Raw genomic sequence first — 26,472 nt, 5'->3', positions numbered from 1 at the left:
GCCCTAGATCAATGACAGAAAAACAATCTCTAATTTGAAACCACCAGTTTCCTGGTTTCTTGTGCTCAGATTGAATATGAAGTTAATTTTAATGTGTTTAACAAGCAAATGAATCCAAACACCCCATCAAGTGGGGGCTTGGCAACTAATTTGCCCCCAACCCCTGGGAGAATAGTCAGGGTATTGAGTTAAATTCGTTTTGAATAATCTTCCCTAAAAAACACACAATTAGGTATTCTAGTATTTAAATTTCTTTTCAGAAGCTACTGAAAGACACCTGGCATCCTCACCTGTGGGATTATGATATCATTGTTTTATAGGGATTCTCTTTTGGCTTATGTGGCTGGCTTTGAGGTCTATTCTGAATTTATCTTGCCTTGCTGTAGTGCTCATGAGACTTATTTTGCCAGATTATGGGGACTAGAACTGTCATCCTAGTATTTGAAAAGCTTGAGGCTGCACTTGCTATGATCTATATTTGCCATGCTCAATTACATTTTTTTTAACATTGTGAAGCTCTGTCAAATGAATCCTTGACAGTGAGGTTCTTACTGCTGATTTTTCCCAAAGGTGCTTTTTCAAAAGGCAACTAGACTTCGTTTTTCCTTGAAGATGTTTCGCTTCTCATCCAAGAAGCTTCTTCAGTTCTGCCACGGAAAAGGCATATTTCCTAGGTATCATAAGATGGCAACATCTTACGGAAAGCACTAGCAGCATGCTTACCCTGTCTAGTCTGGTAGAATGACCGATGTTCTTTGGGAGAGGCTACCTGCAAATAACTTGATCCTGTGCCATTTGGGATTTAAAATTAATAACCAGCACCCAGAAACTGGGAGTCAGTGCAGTTTGCGCAACAGGGGTATGAGCTGGGTAAACTTGGGGTGGGGGGCAACACTGCATTCCATTGTAACTTTGGGATGGTCTTCAAGGGCAGCCCCAAATAGATCATATTTCAGTAATTCTGTTATTAGTCTGCTGCGAATTCAATTTCTTACTGAAACATTGGTAAAATCCTGGTTTTCTTTTTATTTGTATACTTGAAAAAGATTTAGAATGCCATTCATTGCAAATTTGACTCTCCCAGCAGTGCCATGACTCCTTGAAATATATGAGGAGAGGGGGAGGATTTTCTGGATCAGATCTGGGGAAGCTGCAAGGGAGAAAGATGAACGGAAAACTACTCTTTATTACGCTTGAATTCACCATATACAAACCCACAGCTCTTGTATCTGAGGAAAGCCTGTTAGTTTTGAAACATGATAGTTATTCTTTAACTTTTGGGGGGGGGGCGGTGATCAAAAAATACAAGTTTGGAAGATGTTGGTCCCATGTGGCCAGGGCAGGGGAAAAAAGGATGCATTCAGAGTAAAAATCACATCATCAAATCCCATTTACCTTTTTACCAGTTGATCCAGTCCCAAAATACTATTTTTCTCTTTCTTTGAAGCTAAAACTACTGAACATGGGTATGATACAAAAGGACATTTGGTTGTGCTCCACCCTTTAGAATAGAGATAGCAATCATAACACTACGATGACTTCAGCCCCCCCCCCTTGTGTAAAATTGTGTTGCTTAATTTAAGTGGCAGGCCATCAAGAAATTGATTTAGTGCTGTTGTGCAAAGAAAGCAAGGAACAAATGTGCAACTTTTTTCCTTTAACATATTGTACTTAGAAAATAAATCCATAATGTATTTCCCTCCCTGCTGGAAAGCAGTTTGATATCACTAGGCCTGCAGTTTGTTCTTTATATAGGAAATTCCTACAGAAAGAGAGAAATAGTCCCGACCTTATTAGATAATACACTGTCAGCATTTGAGGTTGTATATAAATAACAATGACTTACTTTATTAAGTAAAATAGAAATTCTGAAGGATGTCAATAAAAGAATCCCGCACATTTTTGTCAGGAGAGTGTAAGTGATTTATAATAGGCCATTTTGAGTGGAGTAAAACTGCTCAGTGCTTTTTTAAAAAACTTCCTGTGAAGGCTTTTTACCATTCCAGTCATATTAGCAATCCTTGCTCTTAGTTGGCATGCATGCATACATGCACTACCACTATCCCTGCTTATTCTTACAGATCTAAATATATGGCACTTGTTTATTTTTTTACCCAACTCACAAAAGAATCATAATGAAGAGAGGAAAACTACATTGATTACATGGTTTATGTATGCTCTTCCCAATAGTTATTTATCACAAGCTTCTCCTGCTTTTTCTCCAAGGAATACAGCGAATTGTTGTTGTTCTCTCCCCCCCCCCCCCCCCCGTCACCTGTTATGTACACCAACAATCTATTATCTTAGACTAGGCCACGTTGATGTCCTAGAAACACCTCAGCTTCATAGATGAATGTGGGTTTGAACCTGATATTCCCCAGGCCTTGTATATTTAATCTATAACTCTGTATTTAATCTATAACTTTCTGTATTGGGCCAATAAGTTGTGTATAAAAAGTCTTAAGTCTGACAAGTACTGTGTGCAATGGGACAAATGTTTAGCATTAAAGGAGTGCATTTTCTATTTCCACAGGATCTCAGGCATGAGGGTTCAAACCCCAAACCAGGGCTAATACATTAAGGTTGAAAAGATGTATCTTTACCATAAAAACAGACAGTCTGTTGTCACATTAAGATTTGGGGGCTGTGTATGTTGGGCGGTCTTGCAGAATGGGTTGTGTTATAGCATGAAAGATTGTGAGGTTTCCAGTTTTTATGGAGAAGCAGATTCAGATTTTGTAGGGGGAAAAGAACTCAATGCCTTTAGCAGATGAATGACATCCAGCTCCAAAATGCCTACTCACTATTCCCAGTATCTTCATGTATATTTCAATAATACTGAAGGTAAAATAACGCCTTTTACTGCCTTCTGTTGCAGCTGCCGGCCTACACGGTAGCACAGTCACTTGATACAGATAGTCCTCGACTTAAACAATTCATTTAGTTCAAAGTTACAACAGCACTGGGAGGAAAAATGACTTCTGACTATTTTTCACACTTAGAACCATTGCAGCATCCTCATAGTCCAATGATCAAGATTCAGACGCTTGGCAACTAATTCATATTTATTACGTTTGCATTATCCCGGGGTCATGTGATCATTTTTTGCAACCTTTTAACAAGCAAAGTCAATGGAGAAGCCAGACTCACTTAACAACTGTGTTGCTAACTTAACAATTGCAGCGATTCACTTAACAACTGTGGAAAGAAAAGTCGCAAAATGGGACAAAATTAAGCTTAAGAAATGTTTCAGCAACAGAAATTTTGGGCTTCACTGCGGTCATAAGTCGAGGACTACCTGTACTACTTTCTGATACCATCCCTGCAAGTAAGATCAGAACCTTACTACATTAGAGTGCCTCTAATTTACATCATTGACCAGGAGGAGCCCTGGGTGGCAGTATCAAGAGATTGAAGAAAGCTCAAGTAGTTTCAAAAGAATTGCACTTCCTTAAGGGGTCATCTGTTGGGACGATCAGGGCAGTCTGAAACCAGAGCCTAGACCTGTGATGGCAAACCTATGGCATGGGTGCCACAGGTGGCACGCAGAGCCCTCTCTGTGGGCATGCGCGCCGTCGCCCAGTCCTAGGCCTTCAGCTGGGTTTTATAAAAAAAATTCGCTTTAGGCCTCTGCCGCCGTGTGTAAAAAAAAAAGGTTCAATCAACCAATTTCAACTTCTCTCAGGGAAAAAAAAAAGATCTCGCAAAGTTGGAATTGATTGATTGAACTTTTTAGTCCCACCCAGTCTGCCGTTACTACCGCAGCCATGCCCACCCAATGGGCCATGCCCACCCGGCACCCGATGATACATAAGTGAGTTTTGATTGCAGTTTGGGCACTCGGCCTCTAAAAGGCTCGCCATCGCTGGCCTAGACTGAAAAGTTCAGCATATCCAAGTACATCTGCAGCTGCACAGACATCACTCTCTTAAAGACTTTGTTTAAAGGGCATTGTTAATAGAGGAACAGTTGGCAAAATTCCCTGCCACTGGGGAAGCCGCCTTCAGGAGCCGATAGAACATTGCCTTCTTTAAGATCAATGGTACCATCCCATCATGTGCCCCTGTATTTATTTTCTTGATTTACCCAGTCATTCCTTTTGGCAAGTACAAGTGAGCTCAGATGATGGGCCATAGAGCTACAAATGTCCTTGTCTTTGAACTAAAAGTGACCCCGCAGATTTAGGCTAGATCAGGGGTAGGCAACCTTGGCTCTTTTATGATTGGTGGACTTCAACTCTCAGAATTCCTGAGCCAGCATGGCTCAGCTTGGAAACCTCTCCCTTTCCCCTCAGCATGACTTGCTCAGGAATTCTGGGAGTTGAAGTCCACGAGTCATAAAAGAGCCAAGGTTGCCTACCCCTGGGCTAGATAGTGCCCAGGACATTTTATAGCAAACTATAAAGAACTGATGTCAGGTTAGCGTGAAGATAAAGGATTTCATTCTCAAAACGCCTCACAAATCTGTTTAGTTCTGGCATTAAAATTTTTGGAGGAGAGGGCAATAAGCTTGCCGTCATCTCTAACGAATCCGAGAATGGAAAGGATCTTGGAGATCTTCTTGTATACTCTTTTACAACCTTAGCAAATTTCAGATGAAAAGCATTGATCTTCTCTGCCACATATACTTGTGGCACTTGTACCACAGTATATTGGTACTGTATACATTGAGGTGTGAATGGTCATATTGAAGACCTTACATTTGTGCTCTACTTATTTATGTATTTGTATCCCACCTTTATTATAAAGCAGCATACGTACCTAATATTTCTTCCTCTTCCTATTTTCCCCCCACAACAACCCTATGAGATGGGTTGAGCTGAGAGAGAGAGAGAACCACTGACCCAAAGTCACCCATCTGGCTTTCATATCTCAGGTAGAACTAGAACTCACAATCTCCTGGTAACTGGGCCTAGCCTTCTATTCTGTATAGGCCAGGGGTCGGCAACCTGAATGGGTCAAAGAGCCAGTCGGAACTGGTTCTTTCACAAAAGCAAAAAAATGGAAGCCATAAAAAGCATGCCTGCGCACTCGCGCATGCGCACAACAGGGGACTTAATTGAAGAGTGAAAGAAGCAAAGATTGGGAACCGCTGTGCTTGCCATCTTTGGCAGCAGGAGCAGCGGTGTGTCCGGGTAGCACCGCCTGCCTGCCAGGGAGTAACAACAAGAAGGTGGCGGCGGCGGCTACAGTTGGGGCGGCCTAGTACCCTCATCGAGAGACACTGCAGGTGCACCAGGCCCGGTGTGGGAGCAGCCGCGCTTGCCGTCTTTGGCAGCTGTGACAGCAGGAGCAGCGGTGTGTCCGGGCAGCACCGCCTGGTACGAGGAGCTGCCAGCACATCACCCACGTCCGCTTGCCGAGTACTGCCTGCTGGGCACAGCGAGGGCACTAGGCCGCCCCAACCTGGGACTTGACGGGAGACTGGACTCGTCACTCTGCCTTCTGGGCTGGGAGGGCAAAGACTCTGAGGAGAGGCTTTAGCCTGTGAAGCTCAGCCAAGGAAAGGCGTGGGCGCAAGAAGAGCCCTTCGTCCAGGACCGTGCACCGCACTTGCTCAGCCGGCATCAGCTTACACATCTCTCGCACCACGGCTCCCGGCTCCGCCAGTCCTGCCGCAAACTCCCAGGCCGAGTGGGAACTGCATGGCACAGCCAGCAACTTTCCCTGCCCCCTGCTTCTATCCCTCCCAGCTTGCCTAGCCCAGCGTCCGCCACAGGAGAAGCCAATGGCAGGCGTGGCCTTCCTTTACTTTTTTACTTCGCGAGGAAGCGGCAGGTGGGACTGGTAGCACCGTGCTTGCACGCTATTATGTCCAACTGCCAAGGGATCACGGAATACGGGAACCCCCCAGCGGGGAGCCACCACGCTTGCCATCTTTGGCGACTGTGGCAGCAGGAGCAGCGGTATGTCCGGGCAAAGTAAACAAAATTCTGAGGGCATCCCGGAGCTGGCCTAGCCTCAGCCGTTGGGCCACAGTCCGCTCATCGGGCAGCCCGGCTTCCTGGCGGCACGTCCCGCAGGGGAGGTCTGCTAGGGAGGCGGCGGTCCGGCGTTGTTTACCTCCCGTGTGTGTGTGTGTGTGTGTGTGTGTGTGTGTGTGTCAGACCCGCGGGGAACAGCTGGTAGAGGCAGCAGCAGTCCAGTGTTTATGTCTCTCAGTATGTCGAGCTCCGTGGGCCCAACACACACACAGGAGGGGGGGGGGAATGCCGGACCACCACCTCTCTACCAGCCATTCCCCGCAGGTCCCACACACACACACACACACACACACACACACACGAGAGGGAGAAAAAAATGCCAGACTGCCGCCTCCCTACCAGCCGTTCTCTGCAGGACACACACACACGGGGGGGGGAGGGGAAACGCTGGACTGCTGCCTCCCTACCAGCCATTCCCCGTGGGTCCAACACACACACACACACACACAAACAAGGGGGAGGAACGCCGGACTGCCTCCTCCCTACCAACAGTTCTCCGCGGGTCCGACACACACAAACGAGAGGGGAAAAAAAGGCCAGACTGCTGCCTCCCTACCAGCAGTTACACACACACACACACACACACAGAGAGAGAGAGAGAGAGAGAGAGAGAGAGAGAGAGAGAGAGAGAGAGAGAGAGAGAGAGACCACCACCACCGACCCGCTCACCTTTCCAGCAGTCCTCCCGTCTCTTCCTCCGCTGCCGCCATGTGCAGTCCAAAGAAGAAAAGGTTTGTGGGCAGTCCCACAAACCAAAGAACTTCAACCAATCAATTCAAACTGCACAAGTTTTTTCTTTTCCGTGAGAAGTTTGAATTGATTGGTTGAACTTTTCTAGTCCCACTTTTTTTTCTCTTTTTTTTTTTTTTTTGGACTGCACATGGCGGAGGACTGGGAGCCGCAGGAGACGGCTGAAAGAGCCGCATGCGGCTCCGGAGCCAGGGGTTGCCGACCCATGGTATAGGCTGACAAGGATACTGACAGTATCTCTACTATGACTTCTGTAAAATCTTCCAGAAGTTTCAAGAAATCAACAGATTCTATAAGTGTCTGAGATGGACCATCCTAATGTATTTCTTACTCTTTCAGGTAGGCAATGAGGCGACAAAGCCCCAAGTCTCCAGAAGCTGGCTTCTTCATTGCCCAAATGGTTCACCTGTTGTTCTTATGCAAAAATTAGATCGAGTGTGTGCAACTACTTATACATTGGCCTGATTGTGGCCAAATGGAGAATCTCCATTTGGCCTTATTTGTGCAACCTTAGGTAAATGTTGTGATCCCCAGGGGCTACTGAACTGAATTTCTGTATCACACCGGAGACCACAGCAGTTTGGTCATAAATGGTAATGGAGAAGGGCAGCACTGGCAATGCATCTTACCAATCAGAATTAGAATCTTGGAAACATTTTCTAGTGCAGGGCTTTTCAACCAGTGGTACGGGTACCACCTGTGGTACATTGGCACCTGGCAGGTGCTACGCGACCATCCAAGATCTCCGGGGTCTTGTGATTTACATTCAGATGCTTGGCAACTGATTCATTTTTATGACGGTCACAGCGTCCCAGGGTCATGTGAAGCAACCAAAACCTGCTGCAACCATCCAGCAGGTGGGGGGAATAAAAACCAAACACCCACCCCACCCCACCCCCGCTGCCAGTCCTCAACAGAAATGCTCACAACAATGAAAACCTCGGACAGGAGGAAGAGCGCCACTGAGCGGGCAGGCAGGTGTCTTGCTCAGCTGTGACTTGGGGGGCACTTTTTTCAGTGCCATTGTAACTTTGAACAGTCACTAAGCGAACTGTTGTAAGTCGAGGACTACCTGTACTTCATCACTTTTTTTTTTGGTCATCAAGTTTTTGACACCTTGCTAGGTGACTGGTGGTACTCGGATGTTGCCATATCCTAAAAGTGGTAGAATGGGTGAAAAGGTTGAAAAGCCCTGGTGTAGTGGGTAGGGTAGTATTCCTGCCCCTCTGTCCTCAAATTTAGTTGCTTGGACCAGGGCTGCATTTAGAAACAGGTGGATAAATCTGGATCAAATCTCTAGGATTTAGCTTGCCCTTCCACGGGAAAGTAATATCCATGAGATGGATTTCTTGTACAATTATTGTGAACAAAGTCTCATAAATAAAGCTGCCCAGCTAAAACGAAAAATGCCATTTTGTGCAGATTGACAATTGGGATGCTGTTATTTCTCTTCTCTTCTCTTCTCTTCTCTCTCTCTCTCTCTCTCTCTCTCTCTCTCTCTCTCTCTCTCTCTCTCTCCCCCCTCTCTCTCTGTCACACACACACACACACACACACACACACACATGGTGTTACTGCTAGTTGCGGTTCCCGTGTTTAAAGAACACATAGTAAAATTGATGGGCAGATACTGCATTTAGGAATCCAGCTTATCCTTCAGAAGGAGCGGTAATTTTGAAATAAACTTGTCTACTACTTCTTCCTTTGTTACCATAAGGCTACTATATCAAAGCCATCATGTTGCCATTTCTGTTGTTTTGTTTAGGATGGTTTTACCCATCCCACCCAGCCACTGTAGTATGCAAACCATAGTTTAGATCGATAATAATCTGTGATGTGTGGCAGTACTCTTATAAAAACAAATGACAAAGGAAGCAGAACTACTTAGCTTCTCTTCTGGCTCAGTTCCCTTTATGAAGTGGATAATTGATTGGTATAAAGTGGGAGCAGTTTATATTAAAACTTCTGGCATATTCCTTCTTCTGAAGCTTCCTCAGTAAAGGCGTTGTTTGTTTATATTTTAAATGGACACAGCTACACAACTCACCGCATTTCTCAGCAATATACCCATTAATATAACAAAACCTGAAAGGTTAAACCAGTTTTTTTTAAGGTAATCATAGCTAGGGAGTACATTCATACTACAAACCATATTCAGTATAATTCAGATCAGGTGGACATAGATGCTAATCTAACCCAAAACCTGTGGGAAAAGTCAGGTCTTTAAGACTCATTTGAACAATAGCAAGATTGTGGTTTTCCAAACCCCCAGGGTTTGTTGGATATTATGGGATGGGCAGAAACAGGGGGAAAGGCAACTTCTCAGCCAGTTCCTAGGCATGAAGGGTTTTGTATACGATAGCTACCTATAAGCTGATAGCATAAAATGCTTATAATAAGCAACCACAAATTGGACTGTATCTCCTGCCACTCCCTAATCTGTGCAGATAGAAAGTTTTTACCTCACCTATCAAGGATTTGTCCCTTGACTCCTAAGAAAAAGTACGTGTCTAAAGATCTTTATCCCCAGTGCTGAGAAATTCAGAATTTAAGAAACCACTTGCCAGTTCTGACGCACAAAGGAAGGCTGTGTAACCCTGCTGACTTGCATAGAGGGAAGGTTTCAATTAAAAATGGCTTATTAAATATTGAGGCTAAATCTCCAGTTATATAAAGGGAGTTTATTGGGAAAAGGCAAATGTAAGAAACACAAGGGAAGGCAACACCCAGCTTTCTGATTAAAATCAATGCAGTCAGCCTAGCTAAATTAGTTTCTCAATGCCTCTTTAAGCTCTTGGATTTCAGCATATTTTCAGAGGTCATTACAGAAACATTGGTAGAGGGCTCCTGCTTGGGTTTTATTTTTTAATGTTCTATCCTTTGGTGTGGAAGATAATTGAAAGGCAATTTCATTTAGGGAGATAGATTGCCTCTTTGTCCACTCAAGAAAAAAATTGTATCTCTGATGTCCAAAGACTAGCTGGCAAATCCTAAATTATATAGTCACTAAACTCTCCTAACTTGGTTGAATTATAAAATGAGAGCCAGTTTGTTCTGGTAATTGAGGCATCAGTCTAGAAATGAGGACTGTGAGTTCTAGGTCTGCCTTAGGCATGAAAGCCAGCTGGGTACATGGGGCCAGTCACTCACTCTCAGCCGAGTTCATCTGACAGGGTAGTGGTTTTATGGAAAGTAAGAGGAAGGATATTGGATATGTTCACCACCTTGAGTTATTTATAAAAATAATAAAGGGATAAAAATATTTTTTTAAAGGGTGCAGCCTTGCTTTCACCAGTTGTGCCATTATATTAATGAGACTACATGGAGAGGCTTTTTTGGGAAAACAAAAGCTGAGTTTCATTCATTCACATATCTCAGAATGGGATCAAGGCTTTAGGAAACCTTGTTGCATCATACTACAAGCTAGGGACTTATTATAATGCTTCAGCTGTTGTGAAAGGATTCGACAAAACATTCCATCACAATCAAATTAATAGATTAGTTAAATATCGATACTTGTCTATTAGGTGATCCAGTGCTAAAAACCATAGCCAGAGAGGAATGATCTATGGTTCCTTATAAAACTAGACTGAAGTTCCAATAGAAGAGAAAATGTGTAACTCAGAGATGAAGTGTGAAGTTCTTAGTGCTCTCCAAGCTTGGTTGTTTGCTTGTAGTCTTTTCATTACTCAAATATCATCAGTGGCATTGAGTATGGGGTTTGCTGCCTGCTTATATATATATACCGTGTTTCCACGAAAATAAGACTTACCCTGAAAATAAGCCCTGGCTTGATTTTTACGGGTGCACCCAATATATGTCCTGCCCCCAAAATAAGGCCTACTTAAGACCCCGCCCACTCCATTGCACCTGGTTGCACGAGGTGGGGCGAGGTGCACGGGTAAAAATCAAGCTTAGGGGAGGTGGAGCTGCCCTACGCGCCCTGCACCCACTTACCTTAGGACTCTTGCAGCCAGGCCTCCTATGCCCTGACACCTGTCTTGCCGGCCCCACTTCTCCCGCCTCTCACCCCCCCCCCCCCCGCCTCCGTTTTGCTGTCATAGGCCTCTGCAGCCAAGAAACGAGCTCAGGATTGATGCACACAGCGCCCTCCTGGCTTCTGTTTTGCTATCAGAGGGAAGCGGGTAAGGCATCCCCCGAAAATAAGACCTGGTGCCTCTTTTGGAGGCAAAAGGAAACATAAGATTGGTCTTATTTTCGAGCAAATAGGGTAGTTGCTTGTTGTACCAGTATTGTTGGAGCTGTGGTTTCCTTTATTCTGCCTGATTGTTGTCCGGTGTTGATCTTGCTTATCTGAGCGGTAGCTGCTGGAGGGGATGTGTTCGAGTCCTTTTATTTTTCTTTCTAGGTTGTTATTGCCCCTTTTGAATTGGGTGTAAATATGGTTTATCTGTGTGGTTAGATTACAGGTAGTCCCGGACCTACAACTATAATTGAGCCCAAAATTTCGTTTGCTAAGTGAAACCATTGTTAAGTTGAGTTTTGCCCCATTTGTTGCCACAGTTGTAAAGTGAATCGCTGCAGTTGTTAAGTTGGTAATATGGTGGTTAAGTGAATCTGGCTTGCTTCCCCATTGACCTTGCTTGTCAGAAGGTCACAAAGGCCGATCACGTTAACCCCATGAGACTGCAACCGTCATATATACATGCCAGTTGCCAAGCATCTGAATTTTGATCGCATGACCATGGGGATGCTCCAACGGCTGTAAGTTTGAAAAAGAGACATAAGCCATAAGTTTTTTCAGTGCTGTTGTAACTTGTGACTGGTTGCTAAGTGAACGTTTGCAAGTCAAGGACTACCTGTAATTGTCATAAATTACAAGGGAACAGATGGAAAGGTTGTTTTTTTTCTAACATTCAGCGTATTGTGTTCTGAGAGTGGAACCGACACCAAGATTATTAATTGTGTTGGAGAGCTTACTTTACAGCACACGTTGAAGCAGAGGCTAGGAACCATCTGCCTGCCATCCGATAGGTTGGATTTCTGCAGCGAACAGGATTGGGCTTGCTGTCCTGAACTTCCCATTGTAAATCCCAGAGGTGTTTTTTTCAAAAGGCAGCTGGACTTTCTTTGTTTTTCCTCGAAGAAGCTTGCTTCTCCTCCAAGAAGCTTCTTCAGTTCAGAACTGAAAAGGCTTCTTGAAAGAAAAGCAAAACATCTTCAAGGAAAGGCAAAGGAAGTCCACTTGCCTTTTGATAAAGCGCCAGTGGGACAACCATGACCTGGATGATTGAGAATCTCCATAGCCCAGTGATGGCGAACCTTTTAGAGAGCGAGTGCCCCAAACCCACCTCCCTGCCCCGCTCCCCGTCCCCATTCTGCCCCCACCCCCAGTGTGTTCCTGCCCTACTCCACCCCCACTGTGCCCCTGCCCTGCCCTCCTACAGAGCCACCCAACGCCTCTACGGCCCGCCGCAACAGATCGTCCAGGTGGCCCAGTAGTGCCATGGTGCCCACGCCCTCTGCCCGTGCCCCGCAGCATCATCTGCGCATGACGGGGCGCGAGGGCCGAGTCTTGTCCCTGCTGCCTGGATGCCATGTCGTTGGCTCCGCTGCTCCACGGGGGCCGCTCCGGGGCAGGAGCTGGTGAGGAGGGGGCCATGGGGGTGGGTGGGGCTGGGGTGACGGCGTGCGTGCCCACAGAGAGGGCTCTGAGTGGCGCCTCTGGCACGTGTGCCGTAGGTTCGCCATCACTGCCATAGCCATTCCCATTGCAGAGGTTTTGTGAACTTGGTCAGAACTTGGTCATGTCTTCCTTTAGCAGCTTTAATCAGCTGCTATCAGGCAAAATGCTATTAGGTAAGAAGCTGATTCCTGATTCCTCTGGAAACCTGTCGATCTTTTCAAGAGTGAAGAACTTGGATTCCATTTGATTAAATATGACTTTGTTGCATCCCTTTAGTTTCCAGAGTTTTCTCGGACTGTAATTTAAAATCAGTACAGGCAACCCTCAACTTACAACAGTTCCTTTAGCGACTGTTTGAAGTTACAGAGGCACTGAAACAAGTGACTTATGGCCGTTTTTCACACAGCCGTTGCAGCCGTGATCAAAATACAGATGCTTGGCAACTGTCTCGTGTTTATAATGGTTACAGTGTCCCGGGATTGTTTGATCACCTTTTGCGACCATCTGACAAGCAAGGTCAATGGGGAAGCCAGATTCACTTAACAACCATGATAACAACTGCGGTAATTCAGTTAACAACTGAGGCCAGACAGGTCATAAAATGGGGCAAGGCTAATTTAACCACTCTCTCGCTTGACAACAGAAACAGTTGTTGTTGTTGTTGTTGTTGTTGTTGTTGTTGTTGTTGTTGTTATTATTATTATTATTATTATTATTATTATTATTATTATTATTATTATTATTTAGATTTATATACCGCCCTTTCCCGAAGGACTCAGGGCGGTTTACAGGATATTTAAAAGAAAATCAATACAAAAGTTAAAACAAATTTAAAAAGATTAAATGAAACCCTGAGAGAAAATAAAAGCCCAGTTAAAATTAAAAATTAAAAATTCTCAGCCTGGGCCAGAGAGCTCGAAGAGCCAGGTCTTCAGGTCGCGGCGGAATGAACGGAGGTCGGGGGCGGTCCTCAGCTCCGCGGGCAGCTGGTTCCAGAGGGCAGGCGCACCCACTGAGAAGGCCCTACCCCTGGGTGTTACCCGCCGGCAATCTTTTACCGGCGGCACCCTGAGAAGACCCTCCCTGTGGGAGCGCACTGGACGAAGGGAGCTTGATGCTGGCAGCAGGTGTTCCCTCAAGTATCCCGGACTCTCGCCATTTAGGGCTTTATAGGTCATCACCAGCACCAGCACTTGTGGTCATAAGTTGAGGACTAGCTGTAAAAGTAATTTCTCCTTCCATAAGGAGGAGTTACTAAAAGAGGAGGGGGAAGGGAAGAGGCAGCAGGGGCAAGTAAGGGATCAGCGGGGGGGGGGAATGGGGATGTGAGGCAAAATTGTGGGTAGAGATGCTATGCTGGGTTATCGGAAGAGGCAAGATTCTTGGGAGGATGGGGTGGGTAGACAAACTGGAGGCAGGAGGAGAGGATCATGCATATCAACTTTGCTGCCCTTGGACCTTAAAACCACTCTGGGACCCCTCTAGATTTTATGTTTTCTGAACAACCAACCCGTTTTTGGTTTTTAACGTCAACTTAGCCAGGGCTCGTGTGAAATAGTTTGGCAGAACTTTCAGATCTGAAGCGAAGTGTAATTTTCTTACTGAAGATGCTTTGCTTCACAGCATAGTAAATAAAATTTTGTATATTTATGGAAAAAAACGCTAGGAGGAAGAAGAATGCATTTCTAACTGGGCGGCCGAGAAGGAAATTGCCTAAGAGGATAATTGCCTCCTATGGCATGTTGTTGATGATGTAGTGAATGGCTGCTGTTAATTGGCTGTAATTGTTCCATTGATATAGCAACCATACCGAGTCACAGCTTTTGTGTTCCCGTGATCATATGTCAGCAGTGTTCAAGTTATGCTGTTGTGTTACTGTGCAACTGAGGTTTTAATGCAATAGAATAGGTAAAGAACTGACCTCCACCATCTGGGGCTCTCCAGAACTACAGTTCTTCTCTTCATTCATCCCATGAGGATAGAAGGAATTACAAAAGAAACGCGAAGAGACAGCAGCAGGTTGAGTTTTTGAAAATGCCCAAAATATGCCACAAAAATTGTGCAATCTTCCCTCAGTATTTAAGAAATCCAAAGATAAACTCGCAAGTAGTTTGCTGGTAAATGACAAGTTACCAGCATATGGTTCAAATCCCAAGGCTCAGATGCTTTATGAAACACTTGCAGGAAAACATTTAATTTGCCAAAATGGTTTTCCAAAACATTCATTGACAAGAGATCAAACTTCAGCCTTACTGAGAGCTTTTTGATTGAAATGACATATTACTACCTTTCTTGGGGGGGGGGACAGAGTGAATTATTTTTAATGTCTGTTAACTCAAAATGCATTATTTCATGTATGTTATATTTTCTCAATGAAATCTTACAGCAGATATTGGCTACAGTAATTCCATGCATGTTTACTGGCTTGCCATATTTTTTAAGAATGCTTCATGATATAAACAAAAGTAGAGAGGAAGGTTTCCCTGGCCAATGACTTCAGGATCTGTAAAGTATATAAATGAATACTGATTTTCTTTAATCACACCGTAGTAACTTTTAGAACAGGCTCCTGAATTGTTTTGTTTCCCTGGTGCCTTTTTTTCTTTTTCTTTGTTAGCTGTTTCTTTAGAAATTTTTGCTTGCTTGTTTGTTTGTAATTTAGGGGGCTGCCTAACTCCAAATGGCTTTGGGTGGTTTGCATTTTAAAAGCAAGAACAATAAAAATATAAACAGCAAAACGAGAACAACCAAAAAAAACCTATAAAGGTTTGGTGACTGCCTGGGAAAACACCCAGGTTTTCAAAGACTTTTGAAACATCAGTAAGGTGAAAGCCGAATGAATCTCTGGGGAGATATTATTCCAGAGGGCAACAGAAAAGCCATTTAATCTTAAGAGCAACAGTTACCATCCTGCTGATTGTTACAAACTACTCAGGCAGTCTTTTGGGATAATGAGTACTGAAAGTGCTTTGCTGTTGAGAATCTTTTTATGTTTGGAATGGGAAATAATTAACTTATTCTTTGCATTTCAGGAAACTATTTGTAGGAGGCCTAGATTGGAGCACCACACAAGGTAAATTAATCTGCCTCCTAGATTGAACATCTGACTTAAAACTATCTCAAAATCATACTTAAAAAGTATTACTTTCTCCCTTTTGAAGGCAGGACTGCAACTTACATAATCCCAAGAAGGACTTGTTTTAAAACATTTTTGGTGGGGGGGGGGTTTTCTTTCTGAATGGCACAACCCCAAAAATCCATTCCGTAAAGTACAGAAAGAAGCGATAGGTAGGCTGGTCTTCCTAGGGCTCAAATAGGAATCTTCAGAATTCTCTCCCTGGCCTAGATCAATAATAATAATAATAATAATAATAATAATAATAATAATAATAATAATAATAATAATAATAATAATAGAAGAAGAAGAAAAAGAAGAAGAAGAAGAAGAAGAAGAAGAAGAAGAAGAAGAAGAAGAAGAAGAAGAAGAACGAAAAGAAGAAAAAGAACGAAAAGAAGAAGAAAAGTTGGAAGGGACCTTGGAGGTCATCTAATCCAACCCCCTGCTCAGGCAGGAAACCCTATACTATTTCAGGCAAATGACTGTCCAGTCTTCTCTTAAAAACTTCCAGTGTTGCAGCATTCACCACTTCTGGAGGCAGGTTGTTCCACTGGTTGATTGTTCTAACTGTCAGGAAGTTTCTCCTTAGTTCTAGGTTGCTTCTCTCCTTGACTAATTTCCATCCATTGCTTCTTGTCCTGCTTTCAGGTACTTTGGAGAATAGCTTGACTCCCTCTTCTTTGTGGCAGCCCCTGAGATATTGGAACACTGCTATCATGTCTCCCCTCGCCCTTCTCTTCGTTAAACTGCACATACCCAATTCCAGCAACCGTTCCCTATATGTTTTAGCCTCCAGTCCCCCAATCATCTTTGTTGCTCTTCTCTGTACCCTTTCTAGAGTCTCGACATCTTTTTTACATTGTGGTGACCAAAACTGGATGCAGTATTCCAGGTGTGGCCTTACCAAGGCACCGTACAGTGGTATTACTACCTCACGTGATCTTGATTCTATCCCTCTGTTAATGCAGGCTAGCACTGTGTTGGCTTTTTTGACAGCTGCAGCACACTGCTGGCTCATATTTAAGTGATTGTCTACTAAGACTCCGAGATCCCTCTCACAGTTACTACTATTGAGCAAGGTACCCCCTATACTATACCTGTGCATTTGATTTTTCCTGCCTAAATGTAGAACCTTACTTTTTTCACCATTGAATTTCATTTTGTTAGATAGCGCCCAGTGTTCGAGTCTGTCCAGATCCTCCTGTATCTTAAGCCTATCTTCTGGAGTATTGGCTATTCCTGCCAGCTTGGTGTCGTCTGCAAATTTGATGAGTTCCCTATTTATCCCTTTGTCCAAATCATTGATGAAGATGTTGAAGAGCACTGGGCCCAGAACAGAGCCCTGGGGCACCCCACTACACACTTCCTTCCATGTAGATGCAGTTCCATTGAGGACCACACGCTGAGTACAGCCTGTCAGCCAGCTACGAATCCATCTGGTGGTAATGCTCTCTAACCCACATTTTTCTATCTTATCAAGTAGTAGGTTGTGATCTACTTTATCAAATGCCTTACTGAAATCCAAGTAAATTATCTACATCATTCCTCTGGTCCACTAATTTTGTCACTTGGTCAAAGAATGCAATAAGATTTGTCTGGCATGATCTGTTTTTGACAAACCCATGTTGACTTTTAGTGATGACTTTGTTTGCCTCTAGGTGTTTGCTGATTTGTTGTTTGATTATCTTTTCCAGAATCTTCCCAGGTATTGAGGTTAGGCTGATAGGTCTGTAATTTCCTGGATCCATTTTTTTTCCTTTTTTGAAGATGGGAACTACATCAGCTCTCTTCCAGTCCTCTGGTAGTTCCCCAGTGCTCCAGGATCTTTGAAAAATATAGTTCGGTGGTTCTGAGATCACGTCTGCCAGTTCCTTGAGAACTTTGGGGTGTAATCCATCTGGTCCTGGTGATTTGAACTCATCTAGGCTGGACAGGTGCTCACTTACCATTTTCTTGCCTATCTTAACTTGGGTTTCTATTCTGTTTTTTATGGCACTGGTTTGGGTAGGTTGGACTGTTTTTTCCCTTTGTGTAAAGACAGATGCAAAAAACGAATTAAATAGTTCTGCTTTCTCCCTATTGCTTGTCACCTTCTTGCCACTTTCCCCCACTAATGGACCAATCATTTCCTTAACTTTTTTCTTGTTTTTTATATGTTGAAAGAAGCTTTTTTTGTTATTTTTGACTTTGGTCGCAAGCCTTAGTTCATTTTGAGCCTTAGCTTTCCTCACTTCATCTTTGCAGGCATGGGCTATTTGCTGATACTCTGACTTAGTTATGTGCCCCTCTTTCCAATTCTTATACTTGTCCTTTTTATCTTTCAATTTATCAGAGAGTTCTTTATGCAGCCATGCTGGTTTCTTTTGAGAGCTGTTATTTTTCTTCTTTGTTGGTATTGTACTAGACTGGGCCTTTATTATCTCACTTTTCAAAATTTCCCAAGCTTCTTGAGTTGTTTTCCCCTTTAGGATTCTCATCCATGGAATTCTTCCCAAGGTCTCTCTAAGTTTATTGAAATTAGCTCTTTTAAAGTCCAAGAATCTAGTTTGGCTGTGTTCTATTGCTTGTGCTTCCAGAATGTTGAATTCCAATATTGCATGTTCACTTCCCCCCAAGGTTCCTGTGGCTTCGACACTTTCTATCATTTCATCTGTTAGTGAGAATTAAATCCAATATGGCTAATCCCCTAGTTCCCTTCTCTACTTTTTGGGAGAGAAAGCTGTCTGCTAGGTTTGTCAGGAATCTGATCTTCCACTTGGTGCAGAGTTTGTCTCCCAGTTGATATCAGGGTAATTAAAGTCCCCCATTACTATTGCGATGTGCTTCCTAAATACCTTAGTTAGCTGACTAGCAAAAAGTTCATCTATTTTCTCTGCTTGGTTGGGTGGCCTGTAGTATACACCTATGGCAATGTCATTTTTTTCACCTTTTATATTGACCCAAATGCATTCAAGTTTACAGTTTTCATCATTGTTGTGCTCTATTTCTGTAGAGATAAAGTTATTTCTTATATATAGAGCAACTGCACCTCCTCTTTTGTTTAGTCTGTTTCTTTTAAATAATTTAAGTCGTGCTTGGGTATATTGGCCCCTTGACCACCAACACCACCATCAAACACCCCCTTCAGTTGACCTTGTTAGTTTGTTCTGAACAGAGCTCCGCTACCTCTCAGCCCCGAATGGTTGGAAACCCATTTCAAGGTAATAGTATTTTATACATTGCTCTCCTTGTCCTAAAGAAAGGGCTTATAACTCTGGTTGACTCAAGTCGTTCTGGGCTTATTGCCGTGTGTCGAACACCATACTCGTGAATGATGCATGACAGGAAGGTTGAAATTTGCCAAAGCGTTTTTAGCTTACAAGATGGGGAGTGGGAGAAGAAAGAGCCGAATATTTGTTCCAAACCTTGGAGGGCTCCGGAACTACAAAAGAAGTACTGGAGGGTCACAATACTGTATTTTTGCATCTCCAGAAGTATGTCTTCACTTACACCTGAGAATACCCTCCTATAAAATTGCAAACTATCTTTATTCCTGGAGTGCATTTCTTTCCCTATTGGCCCCTCTTCTATTTTTGACAAACTGATCTCAACAAAGTATGTTTTCCTTTAACAGAAACTCTTCGTAGCTATTTTTCCCAGTATGGGGAAGTTGTCGACTGTGTAATAATGAAAGATAAGACCACAAATCAGTCACGAGGATTTGGATTTGTCAAGTTCAAAGATCCCAACTGTGTGGGAACTGTCCTGGCCAGCAGACCCCATACGTTAGATGGCCGAAATGTAAGTTATTCCACTTGGGTGGAGCAATACAACTGAGTGTAAATTGACTCTTAAAATGAATATGATTAAATAATGCCTTTTAAGTGATAATCTCTTTGCTGAATCCTGACTGTACTGGAGACTCAGCTTTATTTTACATGGTGCCCCTATTATTTGAATATAATCTGCTCCCAGGTCCTGGACATTAGATGGAGAGCTTTTTGTTGATAATTTTATTTGAGCTTATCCTTAGTGACCACTGTAGGTTTTTATTCTTTGCTAACATTTTTATCGTCTTAATGTGCTATTGGTGTCCAGAGTTTCTTTCACCAATTGGGTGTTCATATAAATTGAATTAATAAGTGTATATAAGAAGTCACTTCTTTATTACCACAATTATTGTCCTTTCCCCCCCTTATTTTGGGAGTTACTGCAACATTCTAAATTCCCGAGTTAGCCATCATCAAAGTAAATATGATTGTAGAGTTTGGATCCACCAATGTTACTAAACTTTAACAGTGATTGTGTACTGCATTGTCATATACCATTTAAGGCCCAATAACTTACAAAAAGAGAGAGTTTTTCTTTTGGTTTATAATTTCATCTCTACTTGGTCACCTCCAGTTTTTCCTAATTTTCTCTGGCATGTGACCTTTCCGAGGTGACATTTTAACAAATTATTTTTTTTTTAATAAAGCCTTCCTTTAATTCAGGGTTCTTTTTTTTCTGTCACAGTTCTCTAGTTTTCTCTAGGAGAATATAACTTTGCTGGGTTGCACACGCCTCTACCTCTGTTGATCCATGTTCTTTCCATGAATTCATCATATGAACGTCTTAATATGCAATTTTATTCCACCATCTTGCAAATGAGGTGGCAGGAATTATTATCATGTGCTAGCTTATTTCTCAAATGCTGGTACCAGTCAGCCCTCTTCACTTTTGCTCTCATTTGACAGATTGATCCTAAACCCTGTACACCTCGGGGAATGCAGCCTGAGAGAACACGACCAAAGGAAGGATGGGTAAGGAGGTGTCTTCATGTTGCTCCATATTATTCCTCTTCTTGGGGTCTTCGTTGAAATGTGGTGTTTTTTTGTCTCCAAGACCAAGAAGCTTTGTTGTAAGCAGGCGTATCAGATGCAGAGGTGCCAACCAAAAATAAACAAGAGTTTTCAGGAGTAAGCCTAGTGCTTCCAGCAGATTCTAAAAAATGACACCTGGAATTTCAGCTGCATTTTGTGGATACATGCTGTCCTTCTGCTGTGTGAGACATTTAATGTCAGGTGGGCGTGAAATCTCCCATTTAGAAATTACTCTTAAACTTGCTCAAAACAAAAGTAGAAAACGCACAGGAAACTACAGTTGGATCAGCAGTTACTGTTGTTTTTTTTTTACACCTGTTACAGTAGTGGATTCCAGCAAAAATGAATGAATATTCACAGACCAGGCAAGGCATTGACCAAAATAATAAATAAATTCTTGAATAAAAATTTCTAAACTTCCTGCTGACTGCTTTTAGGTTATATAACCTGTTGGGCTTCCCTTTGATCTACCAAACCATAATAGAAGTTGCCACTAATAACTAGTTTGCAAAAAAAAAAATTGTTTGGTAAAGCAGATGATATCCTCCGAAGAGCAAGAGCTGTACTATAGGAGAATTCACGTTTATGTTAGGCTTCACGTCCATGTCATGAAGAGGTGTGTAACTTTCGTTAAGTCAGGCAGGGTAAGTCAACTGCAGGCGTTTTATCCAAGTGTTCTCACTTCAAATCATTTTTATTTATTTATTTTATTTATTTGCCGCCCATCTCAAAAGTTCAAAGCCATTCTGAACTGTACTTCTTGCCTCCCTTAATTCTCCTTTGTTCTCCTTCAGCCCATTGGTTTTAATCTTCTTTTCTTCTCCCAATTGTGCTGCCGTTATTTTTACAACATGTGGTCCTCTTGCCCTATGAATCCCTGCTTTCCTGTGCATAAGCGATTATAGCGGAGTTCTTTCCTTCTCTTGTCTTTGTTCTTTGTATGTATTACATGTGGTTATTTTCAGTTCAGAAACCTCGAGGGGGTAAGTAAGCAAGTAAACACTTAACGCTTTGACACTTCAATTTATTTGTTTATGCAATCAGTCGATCAATTGGTTGGCTTTACATTTTTCAGAGCCGTCAGCTCCACTAGCGTGAGATGAAATATTCTTGCCGACTTCCATATGTCAGGAAATAAATAATTTTACTTTTTTTTTGTTTGATAGAGGAAACCCTTGTTTCAATACAACCCTCCCTTTTCTGTTGGTAGAAAGGATCCAGGAGTGATAGCAAGTCTCATAAAATTTTTGTTGGTGGGATCCCTCACAACTGTGGCGAAACGGAGCTCAGGGAATACTTCAAGAAGTTTGGAGTGGTGAGTTATTGTGATGGAATACATTGTTTCATGAAGGGGTGTTTTTTCCTTCACCTTCTAATTCTTTAAAATATTACTTTTTTCATTTGGTGGGATAAATAAGTATGGGATACAGTCCAAAACTCTGAAGGAAACCAGGTTTTATATGTCAATATAAAATAGTATGGGAGGAGTCACAATCTCTAAAATACTGTCTTGCTTCTCCACTCCAGTCCCACAGTGCTAATCTACTATTTCTGCTGAATTATACCTATCAGCTTTCATTATAGGATTCTATTAAATCAACAAAGCCTATCAAAACCATTATGGCAAGTAATGATAAAAAGATTAACAGTATGTACTCTGTAAAATTTTCTGTAGCTTGACTTCTTATCAAAAAGCTTCACTTAATGAGAGGCATGGTTTGTACACTACACCAGGGCTTTTCAACCTTTTCACCCATTGTACCGCTTTTAGGATATGGCAACATCCAAGTACCACCAGTCGCCTAGCAAGGTGTCAAAAACTTGATGACCAAAAAAAGAGAGGAAAAAAGCGATAAAGTACAGGTAGTCCTCGACTTACAACAGTTTGCTTAGTGACTGTTTGAAGTTACAATGGCACTGAAAAAAGTGCCCCCCCCTGAGCAAGACACCTGCCTCCCCGCCCGGCGGCGCTCTTCTTCCTGTCCGAGGTTTTCATTCTTGTGAGCATTTCTGCTGAGGATTGGCAGCGGGGGTGGGGGGAGGTATTTGGTTTTTATTCCCCCCATCTGCTGGGTGGTTGGAGATGCTGCAACATTCCAGCTGATCGGTGCTTCTGTGCTCAGCAGAAGCACCAGGATCAGTACCAAGCTCCAGCTGGAGCCTGGCACTGATCCTGGCGCTTCCGCTGAGCCCTGACAGCCCCGAAGAAGCGTTGATCCTGGCGCTTCCTCTGAGCCCTGACAGCCCTGCAGCTCCAGCCATCTCTCGCTCAGGCTTGTGCGGTGCTGCCACCGGTTCAGCTCATTCCCCTCCCCCGCTACCACTTTTCTAGGATGGTCGCGTACCACCTGCCAGGTGCCAATGTACCACAGGTGGTGCCCATACCACTGGTTGAAAAGCCCTGCCCTACTCCATTGTCAGCCATCTGGTGGTTTATTATATTTTGCTTAACATGTCAACCATGGTAATCCCATCCTATTCATGACATCATAGCTGTAGTTCAAACATGGCTTATTCCACAATATGGGCTACTGTTAGAGCATGTCAGCAATGAGTCCAGAATAGCAAGTACTCCAGCATTTTAGAAAACTAAATTTTTATGTGACTGACAGAAAAATGCTTGATGAAACTAGGGCTATCACTATGTTTTTTGTTTCCTCTTTAAGAAATACTTTTATTTTCATAATTTGAGGTGATCAAATCTCCTCGGGGATGCTGCCTCAAGAGGGAAGAGCGTCGGGCGGGAGCCGGCAGGGCAGTCCTGCACACACGCGCACTCCCCGGCTGCTAAGGAGCGCTCCTTAGCAGCCAGGGAGTGCGCGCGTGTGCAGGACTGCCCTGCCGGCTCCCGCCCGACACCGGACGGCTCCACCGATGCTGCCTCAAGAGGGAAGAGTGTGAGGCGCCTGCCATGGCTCCCCGAGGACTCCTTAGGAGCCGGGGAACGCGCGCATGTGCAGGACTGCCCTGCCGGCTCCTGCCAGACGCCAGCCTGCCCTGCTTCCTCCACAATGAGAGGGGAGGGCGTGCCTTCCCAGGCTCGCTGACTTGCAGCCAAGCCGGAGCTGAAAGGGGCTTTACCTTCCACCCACGCTTTGGAATAGACGCAAGAGCTCCCGGGGTCTGGCGTTTGCAAGGGGGAGGGGAAGGGGCTGAGAGGCTCTTGGGGGTGGGAAGGGAGAGTAACGTTGGAGGGGGGACTGGACTAAGGAGGCTTGAAGTTGCTTTGCAAGAACGGGGGGCGCTCGATTGATTTATGTACTATTTTCCGGCGTATAAGACGACTGGGCGTATAAGACGACCCCCCAACGTTTGAGATGATTTTCATGGGTTAAAAAGTCGTCTTATACGCCAGAAAATACGGTAACTCTCCCAAAAAGCATGCGTAGCACACACACAGCTTCAGCATAAGGGATGGAAGGTGAATAGTGATACTTTAGAGAAGCGCTAAAATTTCCCCTCTTTGGAATTACATTTGCAGCCTAAAATGTAGAACTGTTCCTAACCTCTTGCTATACAGTATTACTGGTACATTTTTAAAAAGGTAATGTGGGAGAAATTAGCAGTGTAGGTTTATTGGAAAACTTTCTTGAAAATAACTAGGAAGCCAGTGCATGTGGAAGAAGACTAATGTAATATAGTGGGTAAATACAGCTGCCTCATGTAGCTGTATTTTAAAATAGCGTATATGGCAAAAAGACCATTTACATCTTGCCAGCCTGGAACTATACTTATTTTTGTTTGTAGTAAGCTTAACTATTTTTAAGAGGGGTTAAGCTTATGAACGCTTTCTAGAGCAAGGGTCCACAACCCCTGGTCCGTGGACCGGTACCGGGCCACGGCATGCCAGCAACTGGGCCGCACGAACAAGCAAAGCCCCATCCGTGGGATGCAGGCAGCGCACAAAACCACGCACTCTCCAGTCCATGGAAAAACCTCTCTCCACGGAACTGGTCCCTGGTGCCCAAAAGGTTGGGGACCTCTGTTCTAGAGAATCCTGGCAGATGTGGATCGAGTTATTTCACTAAGCTTTATGTGATACGTCGTAAGAGCTTTCAGCAGTTTGCAAAATAAAGCGGCCCATGTACCAAAAGTGCTTTTTAAAAAGGCAACCGGACTTTCTTTGTTTTCTTTGAAGACATTTCACTTCTCATCCAAGAAGCTTCTTCAGTTCTGACTGAAGAAGTCAGAACTGTCAGAATTGGAGAAGCTTCTTGGATGAGAAGCGAAACGCCTTCAAGGAAAACAAAAGAGAGTCCAGTTGCCTTTTGAAAAAGCACCTTTGGGACAACCATGACCTGAACGACTGACAGTCTCCACAGACAAACAGCCAGTGTACTATAGTGGTTAGGGTGCTGAGCTTGAAGGGACCTGGATTCAAATATGCACTTGATTGTGGAACTTCTTGAATAACTTCAATCCATTGATTTTCTTTCTCTGCCTAACCGGCTTCACACAAAGTACAGTAATTGGTACTACCATGTTTTCCCGAAAAGAAGACCCAACCAGAAAATAAGTGGGTTAGGACGCAGAGCTTGTCGATCAGAAGGTCGGCAGTTTGGCGGGTCGAATCCCGAGTGCCGCGTAACACAGTGAGCGCCTGTTACTCGTCCCAGCTTCTGCCAACCTAGCAGTTCTAAAGCACGTAAAAAATGCAAGTAGAAAAATAGGGACCGCTACGGTGGGAAGGTAACAGCGTTCCGTGCGCCTTTGGTGTCTAGTCATGCCGGCCACATGACCACGGAGACGTCCTCGGACAAGCGCTGGCTCTTCGGCTTTGAAACAGAGATGAGCACCGGCCCCTAGAGTCGGAAACGACTAGCACGCATGTGCGGGGGAACCTTTACCTTTACCTATGATTTTTCAGGATGCTCCTCATATAAACACCACCTCAAAAAGAAGCCCCAGTTAAGATTGTCAGCCAGACAGATGCATTTAGTACTGTATTTCCCCTAAAATAAGCCCTAATGCGTCTTTTGGAGCAAAAATTACAATAAGCCCCGGTGTTATTTTCAGGGAAACACGGTAGATGTAAAATTAGGGTAGACCTTAGGTAAATTGTCTTGGGACTCACAGAAAAGGCAAAATACAAATACAAGGGAATCAAGAGGTGTTTTTAACTTGACTATTTTGACCAGCTGAATCAGAAACTTGACATTCCTTTTGGGAGAGGACAGTTGTCAAGGCATAATTGGGTAGGCCCCCAAAGGGAATTAATTCACAATAGGATTTCCATTTGGTAATTTGAACCTAGGCAACTAAACAGTCTTCAGATTAACCCTAAAACCTCACCGCGCATATTCCTTTTCATTATGTAGTTGTCCTCTGGGTTGAAAAGGCCTCCCTAGGGAGAAATTGGCAGCTTTTAGGACAAATGTTCCTTAAAAGCCTTTGAATGATCAATATGTTCCCTTCTTTCCAATTATCCTTTTGCTCTGCTGTTCTTCCAGCAGCATAGCCTCAGCCTCCCCTGGTGTAAAAGTAGCTTCTTGGTGCTCAACAAAAGAGCCTCTATATATGAGAAAAGTCCTTTTGCTGTAGCAGATACTGGTTGAAATGCAGAGACTTGACTGACTTCTTTTATCTGAGATTGGTGTGTTCATTTTTTTTTACTGAAGCTCTTTGTTTTCTTTTTCTAATTACGGGGGGGAAAATATCCCTCTAGTGTTTACAGATTAACCCTAATTCTTTTTTTCTGATTTAAAGAATCACAGATAAACTCAAGTATAAAGTTGGGACACAGTGATGGCTCTTCCACACACTGTTCAGCATCTTTTATAGGGGGTGAAAGAAAGAGGGCTGCTTGGGAAATGGGGTTGAAAGTTGAGGGAAGCACACTGTTTCGAGGTAAAAGAAAGTCTGATCAGGAGCTCTGTATTTTTTTTTCCCTGCCCTCCATCACACTGTAGCAGTCTCAAAATTGCCTCTTGAATACATATGCAAATCAAAGGTGAGTAAAGATAGTTATTGCGTGACAGCTACTTAGGCTAACAGGCTCTGTCACCTTAGGGAGTTGAATTACCTGTTTAAAATAATTACAAAGGCATATTGTAAAGTGTACTGTACCCAGTGCTCCTTGTTTTGTTCGTCTGATTAAGGCATCAGTCCTCATTCCCCAGAGCTACCTGCTTTT

General features: G+C 43.6%; 1 protein-coding gene across 4 annotated transcripts in view; it reads left to right on the top strand.

Moving 5' to 3' along the window:
* The window catches only part of DAZAP1 (DAZ associated protein 1), a 72,123-nt gene that overhangs the window by 17,199 nt on the left and 28,452 nt on the right, over positions 1-26,472 (top strand). For 3 of the 4 annotated variants that reach the window (XM_083364191.1, XM_083364190.1, XM_083364192.1), the window contains exons 2-5: positions 15,413-15,453; positions 19,112-19,278; positions 20,214-20,279; positions 21,550-21,654. In XM_083364191.1, the coding sequence (XP_083220317.1) occupies positions 15,413-15,453; positions 19,112-19,278; positions 20,214-20,279; positions 21,550-21,654 (379 nt within the window). Of the gene's footprint in view, positions 1-15,412; positions 15,454-19,111; positions 19,279-20,213; positions 20,280-21,549; positions 21,655-26,472 lie in introns of those variants that run through there. The other variant, XM_083364193.1, reaches the window with a different exon arrangement.

This window comes from Vipera ursinii (assembly GCF_947247035.1).
Source record: "Vipera ursinii genome assembly, chromosome: 1".
Lineage (NCBI taxonomy): Eukaryota > Metazoa > Chordata > Lepidosauria > Squamata > Viperidae > Vipera > Vipera ursinii.
This window is presented reverse-complemented; position numbering and strand designations above follow the sequence as displayed.